Source organism: Anopheles funestus, chromosome 3RL, assembly GCF_943734845.2.
Source record: "Anopheles funestus chromosome 3RL, idAnoFuneDA-416_04, whole genome shotgun sequence".
Lineage (NCBI taxonomy): Eukaryota > Metazoa > Arthropoda > Insecta > Diptera > Culicidae > Anopheles > Anopheles funestus.
In genome coordinates, this window is record NC_064599.1 from 51,394,052 (window position 1) to 51,416,819 (window position 22,768).

At 39.7% G+C, this 22,768-nt stretch overlaps 1 protein-coding gene across 6 annotated transcripts in view; it reads left to right on the top strand.

Moving 5' to 3' along the window:
* The window catches only part of LOC125769600 (kinesin-like protein unc-104), a 37,236-nt gene that overhangs the window by 5,275 nt on the left and 9,193 nt on the right, over nt 1–22,768 (top strand). For 2 of the 6 annotated variants that reach the window (XM_049438344.1, XM_049438346.1), the window contains exons 1-10: nt 9,645–10,422; nt 17,368–17,589; nt 17,689–18,113; nt 18,234–18,489; nt 19,177–19,340; nt 19,412–19,551; nt 20,273–20,314; nt 21,593–21,973; nt 22,050–22,507; nt 22,578–22,692. In XM_049438344.1, coding sequence (XP_049294301.1) covers nt 17,407–17,589; nt 17,689–18,113; nt 18,234–18,489; nt 19,177–19,340; nt 19,412–19,551; nt 20,273–20,314; nt 21,593–21,973; nt 22,050–22,507; nt 22,578–22,692 — 2,164 coding nt within the window. In that variant the 5' untranslated portion in view covers nt 9,645–10,422; nt 17,368–17,406. Of the gene's footprint in view, nt 1–9,644; nt 10,423–17,367; nt 17,590–17,688; nt 18,114–18,233; nt 18,490–19,176; nt 19,341–19,411; nt 19,552–20,272; nt 20,315–21,592; nt 21,974–22,049; nt 22,508–22,577; nt 22,693–22,768 lie in introns of those variants that run through there. The other 4 variants (XM_049438348.1, XM_049438349.1, XM_049438345.1 and 1 more) reach the window with 3 other exon arrangements.

Sequence of the window (22,768 nt, forward strand, 5' to 3'; positions counted from 1 at the left end):
CAATGTACACCGGTGGGCTTTGTAACAGCCATCGAAACCGTTGGGGAATATCGGCAGGAAAAAGTTTTATCAGATTTTCCCTCCGATTGGCAGTTTGATTTTGGCGAAGAAAACAATACTGCTTAGTTCCTTTTCCTTCCCCGGGTGGTATTCGTCGGGGGTATGACGAAGTGAAGCCAATGTTTTCGATTGTGGAACATAAAAATGGTGTCCATATACCTAACAGTGAAGAAATTCGCGAACAGTGCGGCAAGCACTGCCAGTTGTGTTACCTTACCGACCGTGAAAGGTGTGTAAGAAGTGGATAAAGAACACAGCAGCAAACAGATGCCGATCGGAAATCGAATTTTCCGCCATCTGGGAATAAGACTGTTTGTACACGCGGAAAACCAACCACTGCGGGGGTTTGGTTTCTTTTCAAAGCGCCTAAATGTAGGCAACCTTCATAAAAATGCTTCCAGCGGCAATATCACAATGGTTTTCGATCGGGTTGAAACAAAAAAAAATAGCGAGGATTGTCGAATTAATAAGAATGAAATAAAGAGGAACGCATTCCTGTCCTTTTCGTGTTTAACAAATCCTACCCTAATCGTAACGAACCATGCATGTTTCGGATTGAGCTCATAATGTTTTTATATTGTTTTTGAACATTAAAGTTTGTTTAGGTCAGCCAAGTATGTAACTGGGGTGTTTGTTTAGAAAACAAAGGATGGCTGCAATTGTTTATTTCATTTCATTTCATTTCATCAAAGAATTCATTTGATTGTTTTTTGATTTGATTTGATTTGATTTGTAAACATTTACAAAAGTTTACTTACCAATAAGTGTTTGCTAAGTTGGAACTGATTGAGCTATTGTAAGCCTAGAATTAACAAAAACAGTTTTTCGGTTTTGTTGCGAAATACTCTTTAGGACAGTTTGACTATATGTATTTAAGATAGTGTAATTTAAATTAAAACTTATTTATACGCATAAAATATATATTAAACAGCAAGAAACTGTTGCCTTATCTTCTTTGGGCTATGTCTTGGCCTACATCCTTTGATGTTAACTATTAACTGTCTCCTATCATTAGGACTTAATGTTGTGATAATTGGTTAGTTTTTTTGTTGGAAAATTAATGTAAACGACTTAGATTTATTATGTTAAACTTTTAAATGGCATAATTGTTGCAATAGGGGCGGCAATAGGGTGGTGTATTTGATAAACGATGTGGATTCCACTTGACAGAACCGGGCATCAAATTAGTGATGGGTTCTCGGAATCGCACCCACCCGCACCCGGCTCCGGCTGCTGACTAGCGGCTCCCGACGGCTCCGGTCGGTTCCGACGGCCCCGACGGCTCCGACTGCCGACTAGCGGCTCCGGACGGTTCCGAATTCGGAGTATTGCACCTACCCTCCGGAGCCGCTTCCAAAATTTATGGAGTCATTCGGAAACGATTCCGTTTTTTTGTCGAATTTACCCATCCCTACATCAAATACCGTCCGATCCGTCCCCCGGAGCAAAGAATGACCAGCCGGACACTTGGTGAAAATAAGTCTAGTAAGCCAGAAATGGCAGTCATGACCTGTAAGATCGGTAAGCCAAGAAGAAGAAATTGTTGTAATATTTTGTAATAAAGATACAGAATAACCCAAGCACAAAACGAAATAGTACATCTGTAACACTCAACAACAATACTACCAACAACTACAACCACAACAAAATTCATATACAATCAGGCTAAGTACAACGAGGAAATACCTTGTGAAAATTGTACACATTTCACCCTTTGGAGATTGACAACACGACTAATGTCGTAACATTTAATTATAAATGAATAAAAATAAATAAACGTACAGAAAGTGTGCCGAATTGTCTCAATTTGTTTAACATTTTATCTTCAATGTTTCGTAAATGTTTGGAGTTACTGACTAAGTGGTTGTTGTATATCTGAATAGATGATAGACCTTACAGGTACGACGAGGAACTTCCTCATGCAAATTCCCATTCCATCTATCAATTCGGCCTTCCCGGTTCTTCCGCAACCATTTTTGTTGTAATGGTATGTAATGATATTCTAGTGTCTCGTTGCATACTGTTCAGTAACTAGCTCAGGAGTAACAGTAACCAAATGGACAACATTGCAGTGAAATGGATATCGGGTTCTCGAGAATTGCTGCTGAGCATTATGCGAAGACTAACGAAACTATCGCAATCAAAATTTAAAAGCTTCACCTACTGCTTCATCTTGAAACAGTTCCCTTAACGAATCTTTCATGACCATTGGAAAAGGGTCTCCAATTTATATAGCCTATAGCATCACCTCATACAAATGGTGCTAATTCTGCATTACATCTCAATTTCACCATTCTACAAAAGCTATCTGATTTGGTCTGTCCTGATTTTGTCTGTCTTTTTAGCAGCAAAGCTTTGCTTCCGGGGTGAAAAACCATCCTCCAATATGCTTCAAACTGAACAGTAAACCATTCCGGAAAATGGCTCGTTAACCTTGAGCCGCTTTCAGCCATTAACTGACATTGCGTTGCGATAGAAGAGGAGCTTTGTAGAGATATCACCCACCGATCGACCATGGTACACAGCCGTGTTTCTTTGTGTCATGCGATTCGTATGGCTACATGGGAAAGTTCGTTTACAGAATTACGTGCAGCTCAATCCAATCCTGATCCGTGGCTCATCTTCCCGTCAAAGTTTCCGTATGTTTACCTCCCATAAATTATACAGATGCTCGCAAAAGAATGTACATATAATAAACGTCACGATGATTAATGAAGCACCGTGCTGTATGAAGTATGAGCGGTACGGATGGTTGCAAATCATTCGTGTGACCGATTGGGGTGAGGGAAAGCCAAATTTCAGTGCATATTTTCATGGCCCACAATTAAGCGGACGTGGATCGTGAACGGAATGCGGATGAATATCTTCGAGGGGAGGCATAAATAGGCGCGACTAATCGAGTTGGCTAGGCCTCCAAAGCAGAAGCACCCGACAGGGTGTAATGGTTTTTAAGATGTAACGGAAGTAACCGTCTGTTTAAACATCTTCATATTGCGCCTAAATTAACGACACGCCGGATTCATGAAGTCGTAATATGCCGTCCGGGGTGTATCGGGGTGAGAGGTTTTAAGGTTTCAATTTGCAGTAGAGGAGGTCGTTTCAAAGGTGCTCCCACGAGTGTGTGTACCCCACAGTGCTGGTAGCAGCCGTGCAAGATGATGGGGACAATATTACCTGCTACAATATTTACACGCAGCTACCAACATAAGCGCTTACTTGCTCAGCATATTCCTTCCGGTGTGGAGTGCCATCAAGCCCGGTAACCTTCAGCGCTGAGACATCCGTGACTTTCCCATTTGCTCCGTTGCCGTTGTGTGGAGGTGAAAAGGTGTATAAATAAAGATTATATTTTATTCACAAGAAGACCTGCTCGACGGTTGAACTGCTTATGTGTGTGTGTTAGGTGAAATGGCACTGTAAGCAAAAGAAAAACTTTGGCACACTATACCCCCCAATCCACACTGGGGGAGCACATTATGGAGAGGTAACACGATGGTCGTGCTAGCGGTACAGACTCATTTGCAAAGGCCTACGAGACCGGCTGCTGGTAGCATTAGACTACCCTGCAGGGAGCGTGGCCGTTTGGTGACTGTTTCTGCCATTTTCACGCACAGGTAAAACAACAAAGTATGGGAGTGAAATTCTCCGGAGGGCCCCCGAGCAATGCACTGAGCATGAAATATTCGAATTTAATCTTTCGAATGGTGGTGTCGTTTAGAAACACTTCCTTAGAATGGCAGTTTTGCTTCAGTTTGCTTTTCGGCCCAGATTGTGTGTACGGTGAGTTCTTCGTACCGGGATCATGAAGTCCATCAAGTGAGCTTTTGTAAATGGCATAAAAGCTCAATCACAGTAATTTGAAATGGCTATTTTTACCATTATAGAATTTTTAGCACAAACCCGAAATGACAAGCATCGGAGTGACACTTCTGTTTTGTTGTCGGACAGGATAATAAGCGTACGTAATTGGAACAGGAAACTGTTTAATCAAATCATCATTAATATTCACCTAGGAGAATCTACGCAGATGTAATTGAAGCCAAGTAAAATGAAGCTTTAACATGATGTAAATATTGAAAATGATTGAAAAATGATACAATATTAATGAAGAAAAAAAAAGCTTGAAAAAATATTAAAAGCTAGCTTAGTGATGTAAGTTTCCTATTCATTCATTCTACTACAGAGTCACTTCACGATCGCAACGAACCTTAATTGACAAGATACCTAATAGGTATCAGAATAATGCGGTAATCCGTTTACTGCCATTATCAATATACGATTATTTGCCATCCTCATGGGATACGGCCCGGTGCGGCACATCTCCTGCGTTGGCGTCAGCGATTGGAATTGAAATAAATAATTCAATTTTAATTAAAATGTACAGCACACTTGACGGTGGCATAAGACCGGCACAGGCCATTGTGAATACGTGCATGCGAAGTGTTCAAGAATCTCGTGTTACCGATGGACGATGGTGTGGTGAGCTGCTGGTATTGCGATACTTCACCTGCGTAAATCCCTGTCTGATGGGTACGAAATGGTAAAAGAATGCTAGCAAGCGACCACACCGCACCAAAGCCGGTATCGGATTTCGCGCAAAGAAAGCAAAACAAAGACAACAGAACAATATCTTGAACGGGGTGAAGCTTACGCAATTTGCCGGATGAAAATCCTTCTTGAAGTGTGCCCCAGACGTGCGCTACGGTAGAGATGCCTGGAAGCGAGAACAACTCAAGGCAGGGCAACTCGTGCTTTCGTCTTCGTTTGCCACACCTTGGAGGAACAAACAAAACCACTATGGCAAAAGAAAACCACCACTTTCTGTGTACGTCCAATGAAATCGTCCTACGTCGGATCGTAGTGATTTTCCACGCCATCATCCCACGCACAATGGATGGAGCACATCTTGCGATGTGAGGTTATGTTACACCTAGCGTAGGTAATCGGATCATTCAGGCGGCAGCGAAAAAGGATATCATACTGGACACAAGTTTATCCAATTTTTCATAAGAAAATATAACAATCTTCATAGTTGTTTTTTGAGTGTCTCCTTCACTTCTTACAAATTGGTCAACAAATTGAACGAGTGTTCCTTGCCGATGTGAGAGTGGATTATTTTCATTGTCAGTGTTAAGTCCGGGGATAGTTATTCGTGTATTTTTTTATTTCCCACAAGGTACAATTCTTCCTGGCGTTATGAGAAGGTGTTATGTGGAAAGAAAGAAACCTAGAAGAAAATAATATCCTGGTATGTCTTGCTAGGAAAAGGCGAGCGACAAAAAGAGTCAGATAGTACCATCTTGAATTTGTGGCAAGATATGGCACGGCTAGCAGGAGATAAAAAAGGCGAAATTCTCCAAAAAAAAGCACAACACGAAAAAGAGCTCAGTCAGGGAAAGCGAATACTACACCGTTTTTTTTCTGCAAATTGAAGACCATAAATTTTAGTTATCTGTCATGGAGTGTCCTGACTTCCTTCTAGCGGTATGTTCCATTATCAGACAATATCGGTCGAACCAATGTTCGATTTTCCATTACAGCACTGGATGGAGGTTGTTGTATTGAATCGCACGTCATTAGTTGTCTCCCGCTGTTTGATCGTTCATTTGGCGAGAATGAAATATGCGACAATCCGTGGTCAATCTTTGTGAGGTTACGTTGAAAGTTGAGTATGACGGTGTATTGGACATTTTGAGCGATCAACATTGGAGACCGAGATCGATCCACAGGAATTTCACTTACATGCATTAACTGTTAATGCTCTGAAACAATGATTTGATTGTTTGTTGTGTTTATTTTAGCATTTGGATATTTTACATTACACTAGGGTCGGTGTAAAATTTTCTTGAAGACATAAAGCGCTCCATAAAACTATTGTACATTAGCTAGCATGCTTTTTTGTAGTTTCCCGTTGGGAGCAGGCTTTTAATAAATGAGAACACAAACGAGTTGTTTCGTCGCAATAACTTACCCTGAACCGCGTCATATTTCAAGAAACCGGTGACATGCTAATAGACAATAATTACTTACATCCGAGTGGATAAGTGTGCTTGTTATTACTAGGAAAGCAATATGCATTTGTTCTTCCTGCTATGTGGCTTTCATTTGTGATCATTTCTAAGAATTAATGGGTTCGATGCATAAAACCAAGGTTGTTAAAATTTAATGTAGTTACTAAACAGAAACACGTTTTACGTACAAGTGCACTGAAAATCGATAATTTTACTTGAAACGGAAATTTTGCAAATTTTACCGGATGCTGTTAGGGTTGCCACTGGAAAAAAAACGCTACACTTGCCATGGCACGTGTCACAAAGGATTGCAATGCATCGCTTCGGTCGGTCCGTAATACCGATCCGGGGAGCTTTGTAATGGGTTATATGCTTCTGTAGCTCTGATCATCTTTGTGCAAAATGTGCGCTCTCCTTCTTCTGTCGACTAATGGAAGCATCTCTCTGCACCTCCTCGGTGGAAAAACACGAACTTTTGCAGAACGAAATGCAGTGGCAACGTTGATGAAACCTGGGATGGGAAATTTTGCGCAGGGAAGGTCTGGAAAAATCGATAACCATTCGTTACGTCAGCTGTGGTGACGCAGTTTATACTCACCGCACGGGTCGATGGGTTTTGGGCTTTTGCCACTAGGCAGCTGCTAAATAATTTATGTTTTGGCATTGCTGCTGGTAGCATGTTTTGGATGTACTTTAGCACATTTCATGTAACTGTCGATAGGTCTATTAATATTGAACACAGAAAAAGAATATGACCGCGTGGTAAAGAAAACTTCTAACGTTTTTCGCACTCGAAACAGCAACGGTCCCATCCATATTGAAGCAAATGTATTCTGTGGCAATTTAGACAATAAATGTGTGTCCCCCTTTCCAAGATACCTTTCTTCTTCTGAGCTTGCAGACACGTCCTCCCGGATTGGGAGCATGCAGGGAACGATACTCTTTGGCACACGACGTCAACTAAAAATAGAAATCACCACACAACCGTTATCCGTTTTGTGTCCTTCGAGGCTTGCGTGTGCACACTCCTGACGCAAGCTCAAACGCAACTCGCAACTTTTACAGGAAGATCGTCTTGTCTCGCTTCAATGTAGGTGGTTGGGCATGGGTAGACATCCTGATGAATGTGATTCATAGCATCCACCTACACACTTCCATAGCTTGCAGACAGCATAACGAGTGGCCCGCCAGAAAGGGTGAAAGATTTCTTGCAACTTCTTAAAGAGCCCATCTAGAGATATGGTCTGCGGGCGAGCTGGTTGTTACATAGAATTTGTATTCTAATTGCACTCGTTATATCATTTGCCGACATCAGTTATGCAGTTTGCGTTAAATTTCAAATGACAATTCTAAAAATCTCGACCAAATCAAGTGAGGAAATTGTTTAAATTATTTCCATAAATATGTTTCAAACCGATACCCAAACTTTGGAAATATTAATATAACGAACATCTTCGAATTGCTTTGTGGTAAACTTCTTTTGATTTGGCTAAGTATTCACTTTTTTGCCTTTGATCGGACACATCCATTGTACCACACCGATCAGAGACCTTTCATTCGGAATGCCCGATGGTGACCTTTTGTTTTTGCTGCACCAAGGCATTGAAAACGACAACGGACTATCGGCACAAATGGCAAATTCCACCAGCACCACACATTTTACTCGACCGCAACGTTCACCTCCATCTTTATTTTCTCCACTAATGACTATCTTGAGACCATTTCGTTTTGTTTTCGCGCCAGACTGCAATCTTCTAAGCATCCACCAGCTCTCGGTTTCTTGAAGGTTTTTCGTGGGGGCTGATGACACGTCTAGTTTATTGCAGCCTGGCATGAAACGTCACTGAGAATTGTGTTGCTTTTAACTGTATGCTTTTTCTTTAGTATCCGTGTAAGGTTGTCAGTAAGAATATTTGATCACACTCCAGAGTGTACGCATCACGTAATAGTTTTCCCTTCATTATTCGCATTATTCCTCGGGAAAGTTGGAAAAAGTATCGGAAAACGTATGCGATCGATTTAGTTGGTGTAGGCAAACTTCTCCGTTTATTTTGAAGAACTTTTGTTTTCGGCGAGGGAAGCTGTTTTTTTGGATTTTATTCTTAAAATATGATCCGAATGCAAGTTCGTTTTAGTTAATTTATGAAACTTTCAAACTTGATTTTTGTTTTGTTTTTTCAAAGTTTGGCAAAAACTTGTACTTATCTACATTGGTACAATGGAGTTTTTCTTCAATATAAAGATGTTGCATATTGGATGCTGTATCGAAGAAAAAGCAGATGTTGTTAATGAAGACACCTAAACTGTCTGAAATGTTTGTTGAGCACGTGCGAAACGTGCTGGTAAGAGGAGTTCATAGAACTGTTTTATTCGATGTATTTCACCAGCGAAGCAAAAAAACAAGACACATAGTGATTAGGAGCGTGCTCTAGGCAGCGAATGAATATTTATTCCTACACGATTAAATTAACAGAAATATCAATTTAACTTTATTGCCACATAGCTAACATGTTTCAGTTGCTCATGATATTAATTAGATTGAATTTTGGCAAACTACATACAACTAATGGCGAAAATAAATGGCCATCAATAGAGAATTACATATTCGCTTCTAATGTGTAAATAATGCGTTAAAAAGTGCAGAAAACTGTTACCAATCTGGTAATTAATCAAAATTTGTAATGTGAGTTGCATAAATTCAGGCACTTTGGTCGATTGCATCCTTTAAATAGTTTGTAATATTAAATAACTCACTATTTTAGCATGTCTATTTTTACATTGAATTTCATTTCCAGTCAAGACTGGTACGCGACTAGTTCGTAAAAAAATCAGTAACTACATATAATGTGTTCACTATACGTCTAAGCCACGCAACATACCAAAACTTTGTCTTAAACAGCAAATTATCCTTGGGCATGTGATCGCATAACACATCAGAAACTGTAATGCATTGCGTTTCCTTCATTTGAGTTTTATTTTTAAAATCCTATGCATTACCACCGCCACAGCGCCATCACGTTGCTGTCGATGATGTGTCCTATTCGACCGAAAGTTTTCTCATTCGTTTCAAAACAACCGCAAACGGCCGCCTGTTCACAGTTTCCCCATAACCCAAACCCTAACAAATTGCCCGTCCCCCCTAATCATGACTCGCGACGAATCCTGTCAATCAGTGTTTCCGCAAAATATTTTGCCAACAAAAATAAAAAAAGCGTTAGGTTAGGGAAAAAGGGAAGAACTCGAAATGAAGCCTTTCCACTCACTATTATGGCTTGCGCGCGCACTCCTACCATGGGAAAGCTGGTGCCAACAGAGACGGATTGGTGCTGAGTTTGGACCGTTCATCGGCTGTTCGCTTTGCATGCACATCGTGACGTTTTTTCATAATTTCTCAGCACTGTGGCTCAGTGTTCTTTAATAAACCGTCATATTCTTTATGCCTTCTTTTTTTTGCACATAAAAAACGACTTATTTGGTGGCGCTTACCCCAACATAAAGAAGGCGATATGTTTCATAAAGGTTAGCCAGTTTTCTGTCACAATGTTGGAATGTCGATGTTATCCTTCTCGTTTTCTCGATGTTTTCTATCTCCTCGACTATCTCGAATTTGAGCATTTTTTACTTTTAATCTCTATTTTTCACTCTATTGAGATGTATTGTGCATTGGAATCGATAACGATAAAGCATCTCAAAAGGCGCCATGGTTCGTTAGTGCGCATGTACCAAGACTCTCGCACCAGTTTTTTCTCCATTTACATCGACATGTTTGCTTGCTGTACATTTATGCTCACGGGTTTAGTTTATGTTGTGAGTATACGGGAGCCTCATTTTGAGTGTACGCTCCAAAGCAAATGCCGTCACATATACCTATTGCACGATACAGTGTGAGCACCCCGATAGAAAGGATATTGAGAAGTTGGAATAAATTGAGAGCTTACGGCCATTGGAAACCTTTCCCATTTGAGAGCGGATTATTTTGTGCGAGTGTGTCCTCCTTGTTGGGCATTCGATTCAGTTCCAAACTTGCCTTCTTCCAGCATGGATTGAAAACGGGAACGGAACGAAAAAAAATACACCCTAAAATCGATGTGCGGGCGTACAGTGTGAAGTATAGGAAAGTCAGAAAATCAATTTCAACCGCAAAGCAGTAGCACCCCAAAAAACGGACTAGCGTATCCACCCTTTCCAACGACGGCACACGTGTACCGTCGAATTCGCGCGTGTGTGTGTGTCTGTGTATGTACGCGTGTTTAGATTAGGCCTCGCTGCAAACCGTTCTACCAAGAAGGTGTTTAAACGGAGGACAATTTTCTGCATCGCGGAAAAGTCGTCCAAATTTTCACTCCCTTCAGTAAGTGTTACATACCCCTGCGTCACATGCTGTATGGGAGCTGGGGTTTTGCTGTTACATTTCTTCCATTCGAGGTCAATCTTGCGTCTTCCCTGCTCATCTCCCCAGCGGGGTGACGAAGTGTAATCATTGATTATTCATGTTTCGGAAGTGAACAAAAAAGTTTATCGGAGTTTTTTTTTCTTTTGGAAGTTTTACTATGTGCGAGAGAGAGAAAACAAAATATAATAAAAAATGAATAAAAAAAAGTTACTCATGTCTTTTCATGATAAGCAAATCAGCGTAATTGTCGACTACGACGCACTCAGGCACGGGAATATTTGTTAAAGGTCATGTCCGCTGATAGCCTGTATGGTGTATCTGTATATATGTGAATGTGGATGGATATATAGCTTTGTATGTGTACGTGTATTTGGTGAAGTAAATGGTGCATATGGTGCATTTGTGGTGGAATTTCCAACAACAACAAAAAATGCTTTATAATCATTAACATGCATATTGTCACTCCTATGGTTGGGTTTAGCATAGTGTCCCGTTTACTATTGTTTGATAAAAGCAAAGCTGTACTATAAAGTAAAGCACGTGTAAAAATGAATAATTTCCTTTCTTAGAAAAATACACAATAAATTGCTACAATCGAACATTGTTTTACCAAAGGGAAAAACTTAATTTTGCAGCGCCATTTTGTGAATTTCTAAGTGCAATTTTTCGTTCGAAAGATTTCCAATCCATCTCTCGCCATTTTGTTTCTCTCCACGTCTCTTTTTCTCTTCATCGCTGGATCGTGCTCTCTTTGGTACGTGTGGGAAAAAACACAGTTATTTGTAGGAGAACGGTGTGTGCTCATTCGTGATTTTCACGCGAGTAATATTAAGGATATTCGCGATTTCCGCTAGTGAGTGACAGCATTGAGTGCGTAACGAGTGGTTTCTAGTGAGCGGCTTGATGTGAGTTCAATATGGAAAGCAATTTCATGACGTTTTCATCATTTGCAGACGATGTTGGAAATTAAGCTATTAAAAACTTGTGCTGGAATGGAGACGAAGGAATTTTACTATATGAATATATGTTCTATATGATCTTTTGCGGAGTGTTCAAATAACTTAGTTTAGAAGCGTACGAATATAGCAATTTCGTTTCGTTACTTCATTTTGATGAATTCTTAAAGTATCACGCATCAGCACTTTTACCACAAGGCAGTATCAGGTATTTATGATCAATAATAAATTACACAGCAGCTCTCAATATGGTACATCCCTTTGGTACCACTTGAGACAACACCCGTACGAATCTCTCTATCCTTGAAAAGACTTCGTTTGTTTGTTGTTCAGTGACAACGTACTCGAAGCAGCATGAGTGGATCCTTGGGCACTGGCTGAAGTATGGGCCCCCATCTGGCACAAGATCCGTCACGAACCGGAGCGATGATTATCTGCATCATCCTCTCAATCAGTATCGGGGTAGATGTCATCCATCCAAAAAGAAAACAGTCCTTTTTTGTATACATAGATAGTGTCCATGCATAACAAAAATGGTAGACCATTTATCGTTTCCTAACGATAGTGAGCACCATTCGATGTGGAAGAGAATGAGTGCTTGATATCGATTGTGGAAAAAACCCACCCTCCCGAAAGGAGAGAGAAGGAGAAGATATTCATATGAATATGACGGAGCCAATGCTCAGAAGGAGACACTATTATACACACATACACACACACACATGAATATGTCGGCTGACCAATCTAGCGTGGGATAATCTTTTACCGCAGGTGGTAGCGGAGAACTGAATAGTGGGAAAACTTGTATCGATTTTTCCAACTAACACACTCGCCCTATAGTGTACAGTTGGCAGAAGAAAGATGATGCTCTTTTCTAGCTTTGCAATACAAAGAACAAAACGGTACGAATACTTCCTCTTCATGTCGTGCTTTGAATCAACACGAAATAATAAGAATAAATAAATGAGTAGGAAAATTGAGCACACCAGCATGAGTCATCCGGTTTTCCGGAAGCCTAGTGGCCTGGTCGTTGTATATGAAAGTGGAAAAATGTAGATCGCCAACCTGTATGTGTGTGTGTGTGTGTGAGTGTCTAGCGGCATTTGTTACCCTCCCCAAAAGTCACTGGGGGAAAGAGGAGATGTTATTAGCATGGCTCATATTTTCGTACTGCAGCTGATGCCCACTAATGGAGGCGCCCGATTGTCCATAGGGGTTTGCGCGTGTGTAGCTTGCAGCAGTATGTTACCTTGAAAAATGTCCATCCCTTCAACAGAAGCAACGACGTGTTTGTGAAGTAAGTGTGGATATTGGAACAGGATTGTGTTTCTTTCCCCCAACCCCTAATAGACACTGCAAGCTTCGATGCAGTAGCTGGCAATAGAATTGCAGTGTTGCACGTGAGGAAATAGTTCTGCTCGAGAATATACAATCAATAACAGTGATTCAGAGGTTAATGACCTGTGTGCTGTTGGTAGAATCATATGGAATTAGATAAAAGGGGGTTCTAACTGCATAAGCAAAGGCGCATTATAATGGATGGACATTTTATTTTACTTTTGTAGATTAATTTTATTTTTTACCTTTAGATTGGTTTTTTAGCATAGCATAATTTGTAAAACAATTTTAATTTGTTCAATGATAATTTGAACTGATAATATTCTAATAAAATACTGATAAAATAAAATAAATACTTAAAATAATAATTATACTTAAAAAAATAACAAATGAAATAAAACATTAAAAATAATAATAAATAAATTAGTAAAATAAAAAAAAAGAAAAAAATTAAAAAAGTCCCTCGGTTGGCCCTCGGTTTTCTGTTTGCAATTTTTTTCTCTCATTTTAACCAGTTTTTGTTTGTATTTTTATCTTCCTTTCTAAAGGATTTAGTTACCGAAAAGCTCTTTACCGTTCCGTTGCGAATTCAGTTATGAGTTATAGTTGACAAAGTCAATATTATCCTTGTCATTTTTCCTTTGTTCGTACATAAAGGTTTTTGTAAAAAAAATGTCTCAAAAAACTTAACTCAGTTCATAGTGTTCAATGGAAAACATTCGTGTGGAAAACGGACGGCCATTAAAAGGACACACATTTGTTGGACGAGCAGTACCAGCTCGGTAATGGTACCTTTATCTTCGCACAAGAAACATGATACGCGTTGGCAAAAATCCACCATCGTTAAACGAGCGATATTGAATTTTGGTGTAGTCGCTTGCACATCGTCGTTCGATGGTTTGCTTGAAATGTTTGCAGCGACAAAAAGTACATACTGGGGAAAATATTTCAAACTATCGATGGTTTGTCTAGTTGGGTAAATGAAACAAATGGTTTATTGGTTGGACTTAGTCTCGCACACCGAAACTGTGAAGCAGAAACTGTTATTGTCGTATGCAATGTAGAAATAGGAAGCAGCAGAGAAAGAGAATCCCCTCGATAGGTACGATTATGGGAAATATATATTTACTATCCTTGTAGCATGAGTCACCAACGGTTTTGGTACTGGCCATGTTTGCATTACCTTGGACTGGCTCCAGCTTTCCAGTGTGTATGTATGTGTTGTGATGTATGCGTGTGGAAAGGTACCCAGCAGTACACTCGAACGTGAAAAGTCGCCCAGAAGTCGCGACTGGATGTAGATCCTTGCGTTTGTGATTCATACCACTTTCTTTGTGAATGTTTTGGTTAGTAGCTGAACAGTTGAAAGTTTTTTTTTGCATAGCAAAGTAGCATTATACTAATACTATTACGTGCGGTAGCTTAGTGTAGAGAGCTTTATTCAGATGGCGTGGTTTTTAGCCAGTTACAATCCATATCCATTTGAATGTTAACAGCATTAGGTGAGTTGAACGGAGAACTGAACATTAAGGCTCACAACGTAGCAAATGGACATAACCTCACCAATCAGCTCAGGCGGTACCGTTTCAACTGTTCACTTTTGCGACGACAAAGCTCTGTAGCACATTTGATTATAAGGTCAGCAGGTCAAACTTAATGATAGAGAATGATGATGCGTTTTTGAGTAATGTGAGGTGAACATTTCTCTCTCAAAGTTTCAGTTTCCAGAAAGAGATCAAAGTTGCGATATAGAAAAAATATTTAAAATTTTTATATTATTTGAATTTCTTCTTTTCTGTTTAACCCTAACAAAATAATTTTGTTCTGTACCTGATATTGAAGAAATCTTTTTCAATGAAAAAAAGGTTCATGGCGAAGGTTTTCTTTTAAGGCCGTTTCTTTTTGTCTCGATACGATTCAATATACTTTAGCATGTCGTTGCTATATTGGCCTTCTGTTAAAAATGAACCCCATTAGTGGTGTTGTCGCAGGCAGACATCTGGCGCCCGTACTAGCGTGTAACGAATGGTTTGTGAGAGGCGCTAACACATGACAAAAAAATAACACTCAAACACATTTTTGCACGATGGCCAATGTCCTTGTGCCAAGAGCTACTAAAAGCATCTGATCATGGGAAGCGAGCGATGGATTGAGTATAATATGAATAAAAAAAAGCCCACAATTTCTAGAAGAAAAGGCAAAAAAGCAACAGTAATAGCAACGCATTAAGTAGCTCGATAAAAATTGCTAAGAACCAACGAACAAATGAAGGGCCTTATAATTTTACTACTTTTTTAACGTACCGAAGCCATTCTTCTTGTTGCATGCTTGTTGCGACGTTGTTTCACATTCGTATTCGATGACATGCACACTTCGTTTTAGCACTGTTTACTTAGGAACTCGAACGTGTCGAACACGCACCCTTCATGTTGCTAATCATGCACTACCCACTTCCTGCCCCATGCGAATTGACGTGCCTCGCATTTAGGAGTATGTTTATGATTCTTTCCCGACCTATGCCGATTGAACTTAAGCTACGTATCAAAAAACGAGCCAATATGGCAAATTTTTTGTCCGCACCATCATGTTTTGCTTCGACTTTCACCCATCGAAGGTAACGTTGCGTGGGCGATATTCAACAAATTGGATAGCGTGTCGTTGATTAATTAGGAACAAAAGCTTTTTCCCTGTGCTTACGCAAGCAGAAACTAGGGAAAGGAAAATGGCATACACACGCACCTTCCATCAAGTATCGATGGTGTTTGTTTGCGGAAAAGAAGTTTCATTTTTGATCCAGATTGTGAAGCTCGCATAAAAATAAACAGGTAAAGTTAGACTTTATAAGGATAAAAATAAGTTGATAGGCGGCAAGCATGTACCTTTGGTACCTCGGTTACATAAAAGATAATACAATATGAGCAAAATAAAATTCGTTTAACAAAGTTAAAATTAGTTTAGAATTGTATTTAAATAATAAAATAAAATTAAACTGCAATTATAAGTGAAGTAAAAATCGATGAGGATTCTAAAACTATTTGATTTCTGCTGACTTATTAGCGTGTTTTTAGATGAAAAACATTTAATCACTTGCAACTTTTGCTTTACAGTGTAGTAGCCCCCCCACAAAGCATTGTACTGATTTTCTACATTGAATTTTTCCCTCATGCTCACTTGTGTCGGTGATTAATTTTTATCTTCACATCCGTTCCACGTACCACCATCTCCCTTTTTCCGTATTAATTACGTATTGAAACAAGCCTTCCTGCTGCGGTTGGGACGTCCTGCAGAGATCTGGCGTCCAACGAACATTTACCAGTGTGCTACATACGGTTCAGATTTCCGACGAAAAAGACACTATGAAAATCCATCCAAAAAACCATAGACCTTTCGACCTGATGCAACGGGAAATGGTACTCTGTTTGCGGACTAGAAATGAATTCATTTTCAGTGCTCATGTACATGTAGGTTGGGTTTTGATTTTAATTATCCTTTCAGGTGAGAAGTGTCGTTTTTCACTTGGTAAATGGGAACTGTTCGAAAAATGTTTCATTCGCCACAAATCGTCTAGGTTTCATGGGTTGGAAAATTCAGCTTGGAAGCATTTATAATCCAATGAGGATTTACGGGTGACATTTTTCGTAGACGCCCAGCATTTGAGATGTGATTTATGTGTCTGCATCTTAATTCATCCTTTTGTCTAGTTGAAAACTAATATCGGTAAAAAGTTCATGGACATGATTTATCGTTTCCTGGATTTTAATCCTATTTAAATTTTGTTATTTTACGTAGCAAAATAGATATATGTATAAGTATAACTAGTACAAGTGTTTTTATTTCTTTTTTATGTACGTCGGGAAGTTTGTGTATTAACTCCCTTTCATAAAGAAAATAAAGTTTTCTATTCTACATCCTTTTGATTGACTTTTTGTTTGCCTTCCATTTAATTCAATTTCACGTAAACTTAGTTTTAATTTATCTTATCTTTTTTCATCCGATGATCTCACCCAACGATTTCAATGGTTTGTGAAGTGCTAATGTTGAGGTTTCATTATGTGCTTCAGTTATGGAAATGAATGTTTAAATACACTTTCTTGCGTAAGTTCTCGTCTGAAGCTTTGTAAATGGATTGTTTTCTTTTTCCCCTACGCTTCAACTGCTTATGGTAATCTCTTGGTAAAAAAGTTTACCTTTTCCGGTGATTATATTATCCCTTTTTTTCTCCTTGCTTCTCCTTCCTTGAATAGAAAGTTATCAATGGTTTCGTTTCAAGTTTATTTTTATCACTTGAAACTTTTCTGCGGTCCATCTCTTTCGGCAAGGTTTCATGTCGGTAACAGTTGATGGGGAATGATTAAGAGCACTGAAAACAAAAAATTTGTGTAATTTTGGCTTTTAAGAATGATAAACATTTTTGCTCTGGAAACCTTTGTTTTGTAATGAGAAAGTAATTCAATAGCTGCTGAAACCTACTAGGCGTCTCCATTGTTAAAAGATAAGCAAGTCAGCAATGGTTTCTTCATTCATTAACTTATATTTCGAAAAACGGAAACTTTAAGACACAAAACAACGTTGAATAAAACTGAAATAATCATTTTTTTATTTACAACAGATCTAAAACCGGTAACAGGGCCCAGGGCCACCCGCCATCATGTCGTCCGTGAAGGTGGCGGTCCGTGTGCGACCCTTCAACTCCCGGGAAATCGCCCGGGAGTCAAAATGTATCATCGAAATGTCCGGCAACACGACCTGCATCACAAACCCGAAAGTACCACCCGGCTCGAGCGAATCGGTCAAACGCTTCAACTACGATTACTCCTACTGGTCGCACGATGTAAGCAGCATATTTTGTAGTTTGCTCACGCACTAGCAACGATAACATAATGATGGTTTCATATCTCATCCCCCCCCCCCCCCCCTCACTCTGCCACAGCCTCGCGATCTGGAATTCTCCACACAAGCCATGGTGTACTCGGACATAGGCGAGGAAATGTTGCAACACTCGTTCGACGGGTACAACGTTTGCATCTTCGCATATGGACAAACGGGCGCCGGCAAATCGTACACCATGATGGGCAAACAGGAGGACAGCCAGGAGGGCGTGATACCGATGATCTGTAAGGATCTGTTCCGTCGAATACAGGAAACGGAAAGTGATGATCTGAAGTACTCGGTGGAGGTATCGTACATGGAGATTTACTGTGAACGTGTACGCGATCTGCTAAACCCAAAGAATAAAGGAAATCTTAAGGTGCGCGAGCATCCGCTGCTTGGCCCGTACGTGGAAGATCTGTCCAAACTGGCTGTCACATCCTACCAGGACATTCACGACCTGATCGACGAGGGCAACAAAGCACGGTAATTAGACGCGACTCTAATAAACGAAATAGCTTTTTGCTCTTGGAGAGCGTGATGATGTGGGTAGTACATGTTCCTTAATAAAATATACTCTTTCTACTCTACTCTTTCGTTGCGCAGTACTGTGGCCGCCACCAACATGAACGAAACGAGCTCAAGATCACACGCTGTGTTTACGATTTTCTTTACCCAGAAGCGTCAGGATCGCATGACCAGCCTCGAAACGGAGAAGGTTTCGAAAATTAGTCTGGTCGATTTGGCTGGATCTGAGCGGGCCGATTCGACGGGCGCCAAGGGCACCCGGTTGAAGGAGGGCGCCAACATTAACAAGAGTCTCACCACTTTGGGCAAGGTTATATCGGCACTGGCTGAAATTGTAAGTACTTTTCGATGTCGCCTTCCTCACATTCCCTCTGTTTAGAGATGTGTTAAACCTTTAGATGGGCGTATGAAACGTTAGAGTTTATTGGTGTTTTATCTGCTCCGCGTATTCCGTGAAGCATCATACGTATTACTGGTGCATTTTGATGTCATTATACAATTCTCTTTCCTTCAATGTGTTCCTCTACCGTGTAACTCATAATTTACAGTAGCAAATATTGATTCGTTCCAAATCTTACTTGTTCTCATTATATCGTTATTGCGTTGACGAACATTTTCATCATATTCATACTCATCATCATTACGAAATCGCCTTGAAATACACTTCGAATACATCTGCGAAATCAGTCCGTAAGTATTTGCTGTTTTTCGGTGTGAAATAGTTTGTTTCTTTTTCGTTTCGTGAAGATTGTATAGTTACACCATGATATTGGCATAAATCGATATAGTAAACTACGGGTTTTGTTTGTTTAAATCATTTTTAAATTGTAACGTTTGCATATTGGATAACTTACGGGAAAGCATGTTGTTTCAATTGTTACATCGTATAACAGTATATTACGTTAATTTACAAAACATGCGTATTGAATATGTATGTCGTGTCAATGTTTCCCAGAGTGTGTTCACATGCATCATATCATTCAAACTGCATTAGAATAATTATAAAATTACCCTTTCACAGGCATCAAAGAACAAGAAATCAAAGAAAGCTGATTTCATTCCGTATCGTGATTCGGTTTTGACATGGTTGCTCCGAGAAAACCTTGGCGGTAACTCAAAAACGGCCATGATAGCTGCGATATCGCCGGCCGATATCAATTACGATGAAACACTCAGTACATTGAGGTGAGTATACGGTGAAATGTGTCTAATGCGAATAAGTTGTTACATGATGTTTCTTCCTACCTTTACATTAGATATGCCGATCGAGCTAAACAGATCGTCTGCAAAGCTGTCGTCAACGAGGACGCTAATGCGAAACTTATTCGCGAACTCAAGGAAGAAATACAAAAGCTGCGCGAGCTACTCAAAGCCGAAGGCATCGAGGTGCAGGAAGGTGAGTTTGATCGTACGTTACTGCAACGGTGCTTCAACAAGCTGCCAGTGTTAGACGCTTGCAAATATCCTATCCTTCCTTCCTTCAGCGAGAAAGTTTTGGGAAACAAATCCATGTTCATTGATTTTTGTTTTGTTTTTGTCCTAATTACTGTGCCGTTTTACAAAGTTCCTTTTAATGTGGAATATTTTAAGTTTCAGTTAATAAAACAAATCCTTTCCCATTCATCTGCACACCCTCCCTTTCATGCAGCACCTCCTACTTTCCCGGCAAAACACCGTTGCTCGATTGTTATCCTATCAACCATGTTTGGAATGCGTTATTTCGGCCGTTTTAAAGCATATCGTTTTGAGTTTTTGTAATTTGTGCGATTTGTTTGTTAGATTTGGGAAACAAAATTCAAAATCAAACCCGCTCATTCATTCCAAATTCAAAATCAACCATTTAGAAAGCTTTGGTATTTTATTTCGTCATACTGCTTGAACACATTTCCACATTTGGTTGATCACGATTCGGATTCTGCTACTAGCGACGATGGGAAAAAAGAAAATAATCGACACAACAACAACCAAAAAAAAACCACACCTGAACATAAACCAGGGTTAGCAAATATGAAGCTTGCAGAAGCTTATTGCTTGCAATTATCCTCCCCCAAAAACAATAGCTCAAAAGTGTTGAATTGTGAATTTTTAATCACACTTGTACTACACTTTTCATGTAGGACCGGACGGTAAAGTGGTTTGTGAAAAGCGAGATGCTAATAGTAAGTAGAGATTGCCGTCGAACGCTAAGACACAGTTATGGCTATCGTATTTAAGGAACAAAAAACTGTCTTTTTTTGTTTTTCTATCAGTTTTGATACTTTTTGTTTCTGTCTATACTTCTGTAATACTGTTTCGTTTTCGTCACAATCTTTCATCTCATCACGATTTTCATCCAATCATAGACCATAGCTTCGGTTCGTGTTTTTAGTTTATTATCATTTGCTGGCTTTTTTTTCTCTTGGAACGAGCTGAATATAGTTCGTTTGCACTAAAAATTGCGCTTCAGGCGTGTTGATTTTTGTGATCAATTTCGCGCGTGAGAACGCGAATTTACGAGCTTCGTCAATGTGCTGCCCGAAATGAGAATGTGTTTGCCTCATTTGAAGTGCCTATGTTATGTCGCTTTGATGTCTCGCATACAACTCCGACCATTCGTGAATCGTAATGGTAATGCTTCTGTGAATATTTTTTTAACATTTTCCTACCATATGCAACTGCTCCCACATCCATACAGCAACTGTTTATCGTAAACGTTTGTTTGTGCTTTATTTTGTGTAAATATATTTGCTTCACATTTGCACGCCCACTCATAAATGATTCACTTTGCAATATGTTTTTTTTTATTTAAAAAAAAGTATTATGTGTTTCTACTTCATTATCACTCTACATTCGTTGATGTTACATACTAACGGGTTGGACAAAAAGAACCAGTGTGTCGAATTTGGAATCAAAATTTGAGCTTTCTTTTCCCGGCCTCATATGAAATGCAATCATACAATGACAACATATCAAATTTGTTCAACCCAGCATCTTGTCCTGTGTAAAGATTATCGATGGCGAATATATAACAATTAAAAGTATTTGTAGGTTCCTCTGTTGTTTGCATAGTTAACTTTGTGTAATACTTTCATCAAAAGAAGTGTGAATTTCAAGCAAGGATACCCGTTTTAAAAATAAAATGGCGTAAAAATTGTCGTACAGTATTCAAAATTTAATAGCTTCGCATGTAAGAGGTTCAGATTTGGTACGAAGCATTCTTCCAGAACGATTATTTGATGTGTTCTTAGCAAAAGAAAATCATTCTTCTTCTGCGTGTAAGCCGTCATATTTTGTAGTAAATTTCGGTTTCTGCGCAAATCTGCAAGTATATACTTTAACGATACTAATAACGACATAATTAGTCAATTACAAAGAAAGAGAAGAATAGTACAAGAATATTTTTAACAAATATTGAAATATGTTTTAATGTTTTTATTTCATGTTGCTTTTCTTTCCAGAGGATGAATGTCTCATCAAATCGGACAAAATCGAGTCAGTTGGTGGTGTGGTCATTACCGAAGAAGGCGAAGATGGTGAAAAGAAGATTCATTCACCGAATCGCAATCGCAAGCGTACCGGTTCCAGTACCGAAATGGCAGTCGATCAGCTGCAAGCAAGTGAAAAGCTAATTGCCGAACTGAACGAAACTTGGGAAGAAAAGCTGAAGCGAACAGAGCAGATTCGTGTACAGCGGGAAGCTGTGTTTGCCGAAATGGGTGTGGCAGTGAAGGAGGACGGCATTACGGTTGGTGTTTTCTCACCGAAGAAATCACCCCATCTGGTGAATCTTAACGAGGATCCAACACTGTCCGAGTGCTTGCTGTACTACATTAAGGACGGTATGCATTATCTACGCGGGAAGGGATTAGTTTTTTTTTATATTGAATCACAATAATTGAATCTCCTACTCCACAGGACTTACCCGCCTCGGTACATCGGAAGCGAACGTACCGCAGGATATTCAACTGTCCGGCTCGCACATCTTGAAGGAGCACTGTGTGTTCGAGAATAAGGATGGAGTGGTTACGCTGGTACCGCACAAGGATGCGCTGGTGTATGTGAACGGTCGAAAGGTAATCGAACCGGAGGTGCTACAAACTGGTTCTCGTGTCATCTTGGGACGTAACCATGTGTTCCGGTTCACGCACCCGGAACAGGCACGAGAAAAGCGTGAGAAAAATAAGGAGGTTGATGTGTGTGAAACACCAGGCAACAGTGGCGAAATCGCCGATTGGAACTTTGCCCAGTGCGAACTGTTGGAGAAGCAAGGCATTGATTTGAAGGCGGAAATGGAAAAACGTTTACTGGCGCTAGAGGAGCAATACAAGCGCGAAAAGCGAGCTGCTGACCAGGAGTTTGAAGAGCAACGGAAGGTAGGGAAAGTTTTTATTTATTTGGCTTAGTGTTTAATTTTATTGTATTTTTTTAATTTCTATTCCTTAGACCTATGAGGCAAGAATCGACGCACTTCAAAAACAAGTTGAAGAACAGTCAATGACAATGTCGATGTATAGCAGTTACAGTCCTGAAGATTTCCATCAAGAAGAGGACATATTTGGTAATATATCGGAATCATGATTCTTTCACACTGTTCATCAATCTAACAAAAGATTCTTCCACTGTTTTTAATGCAG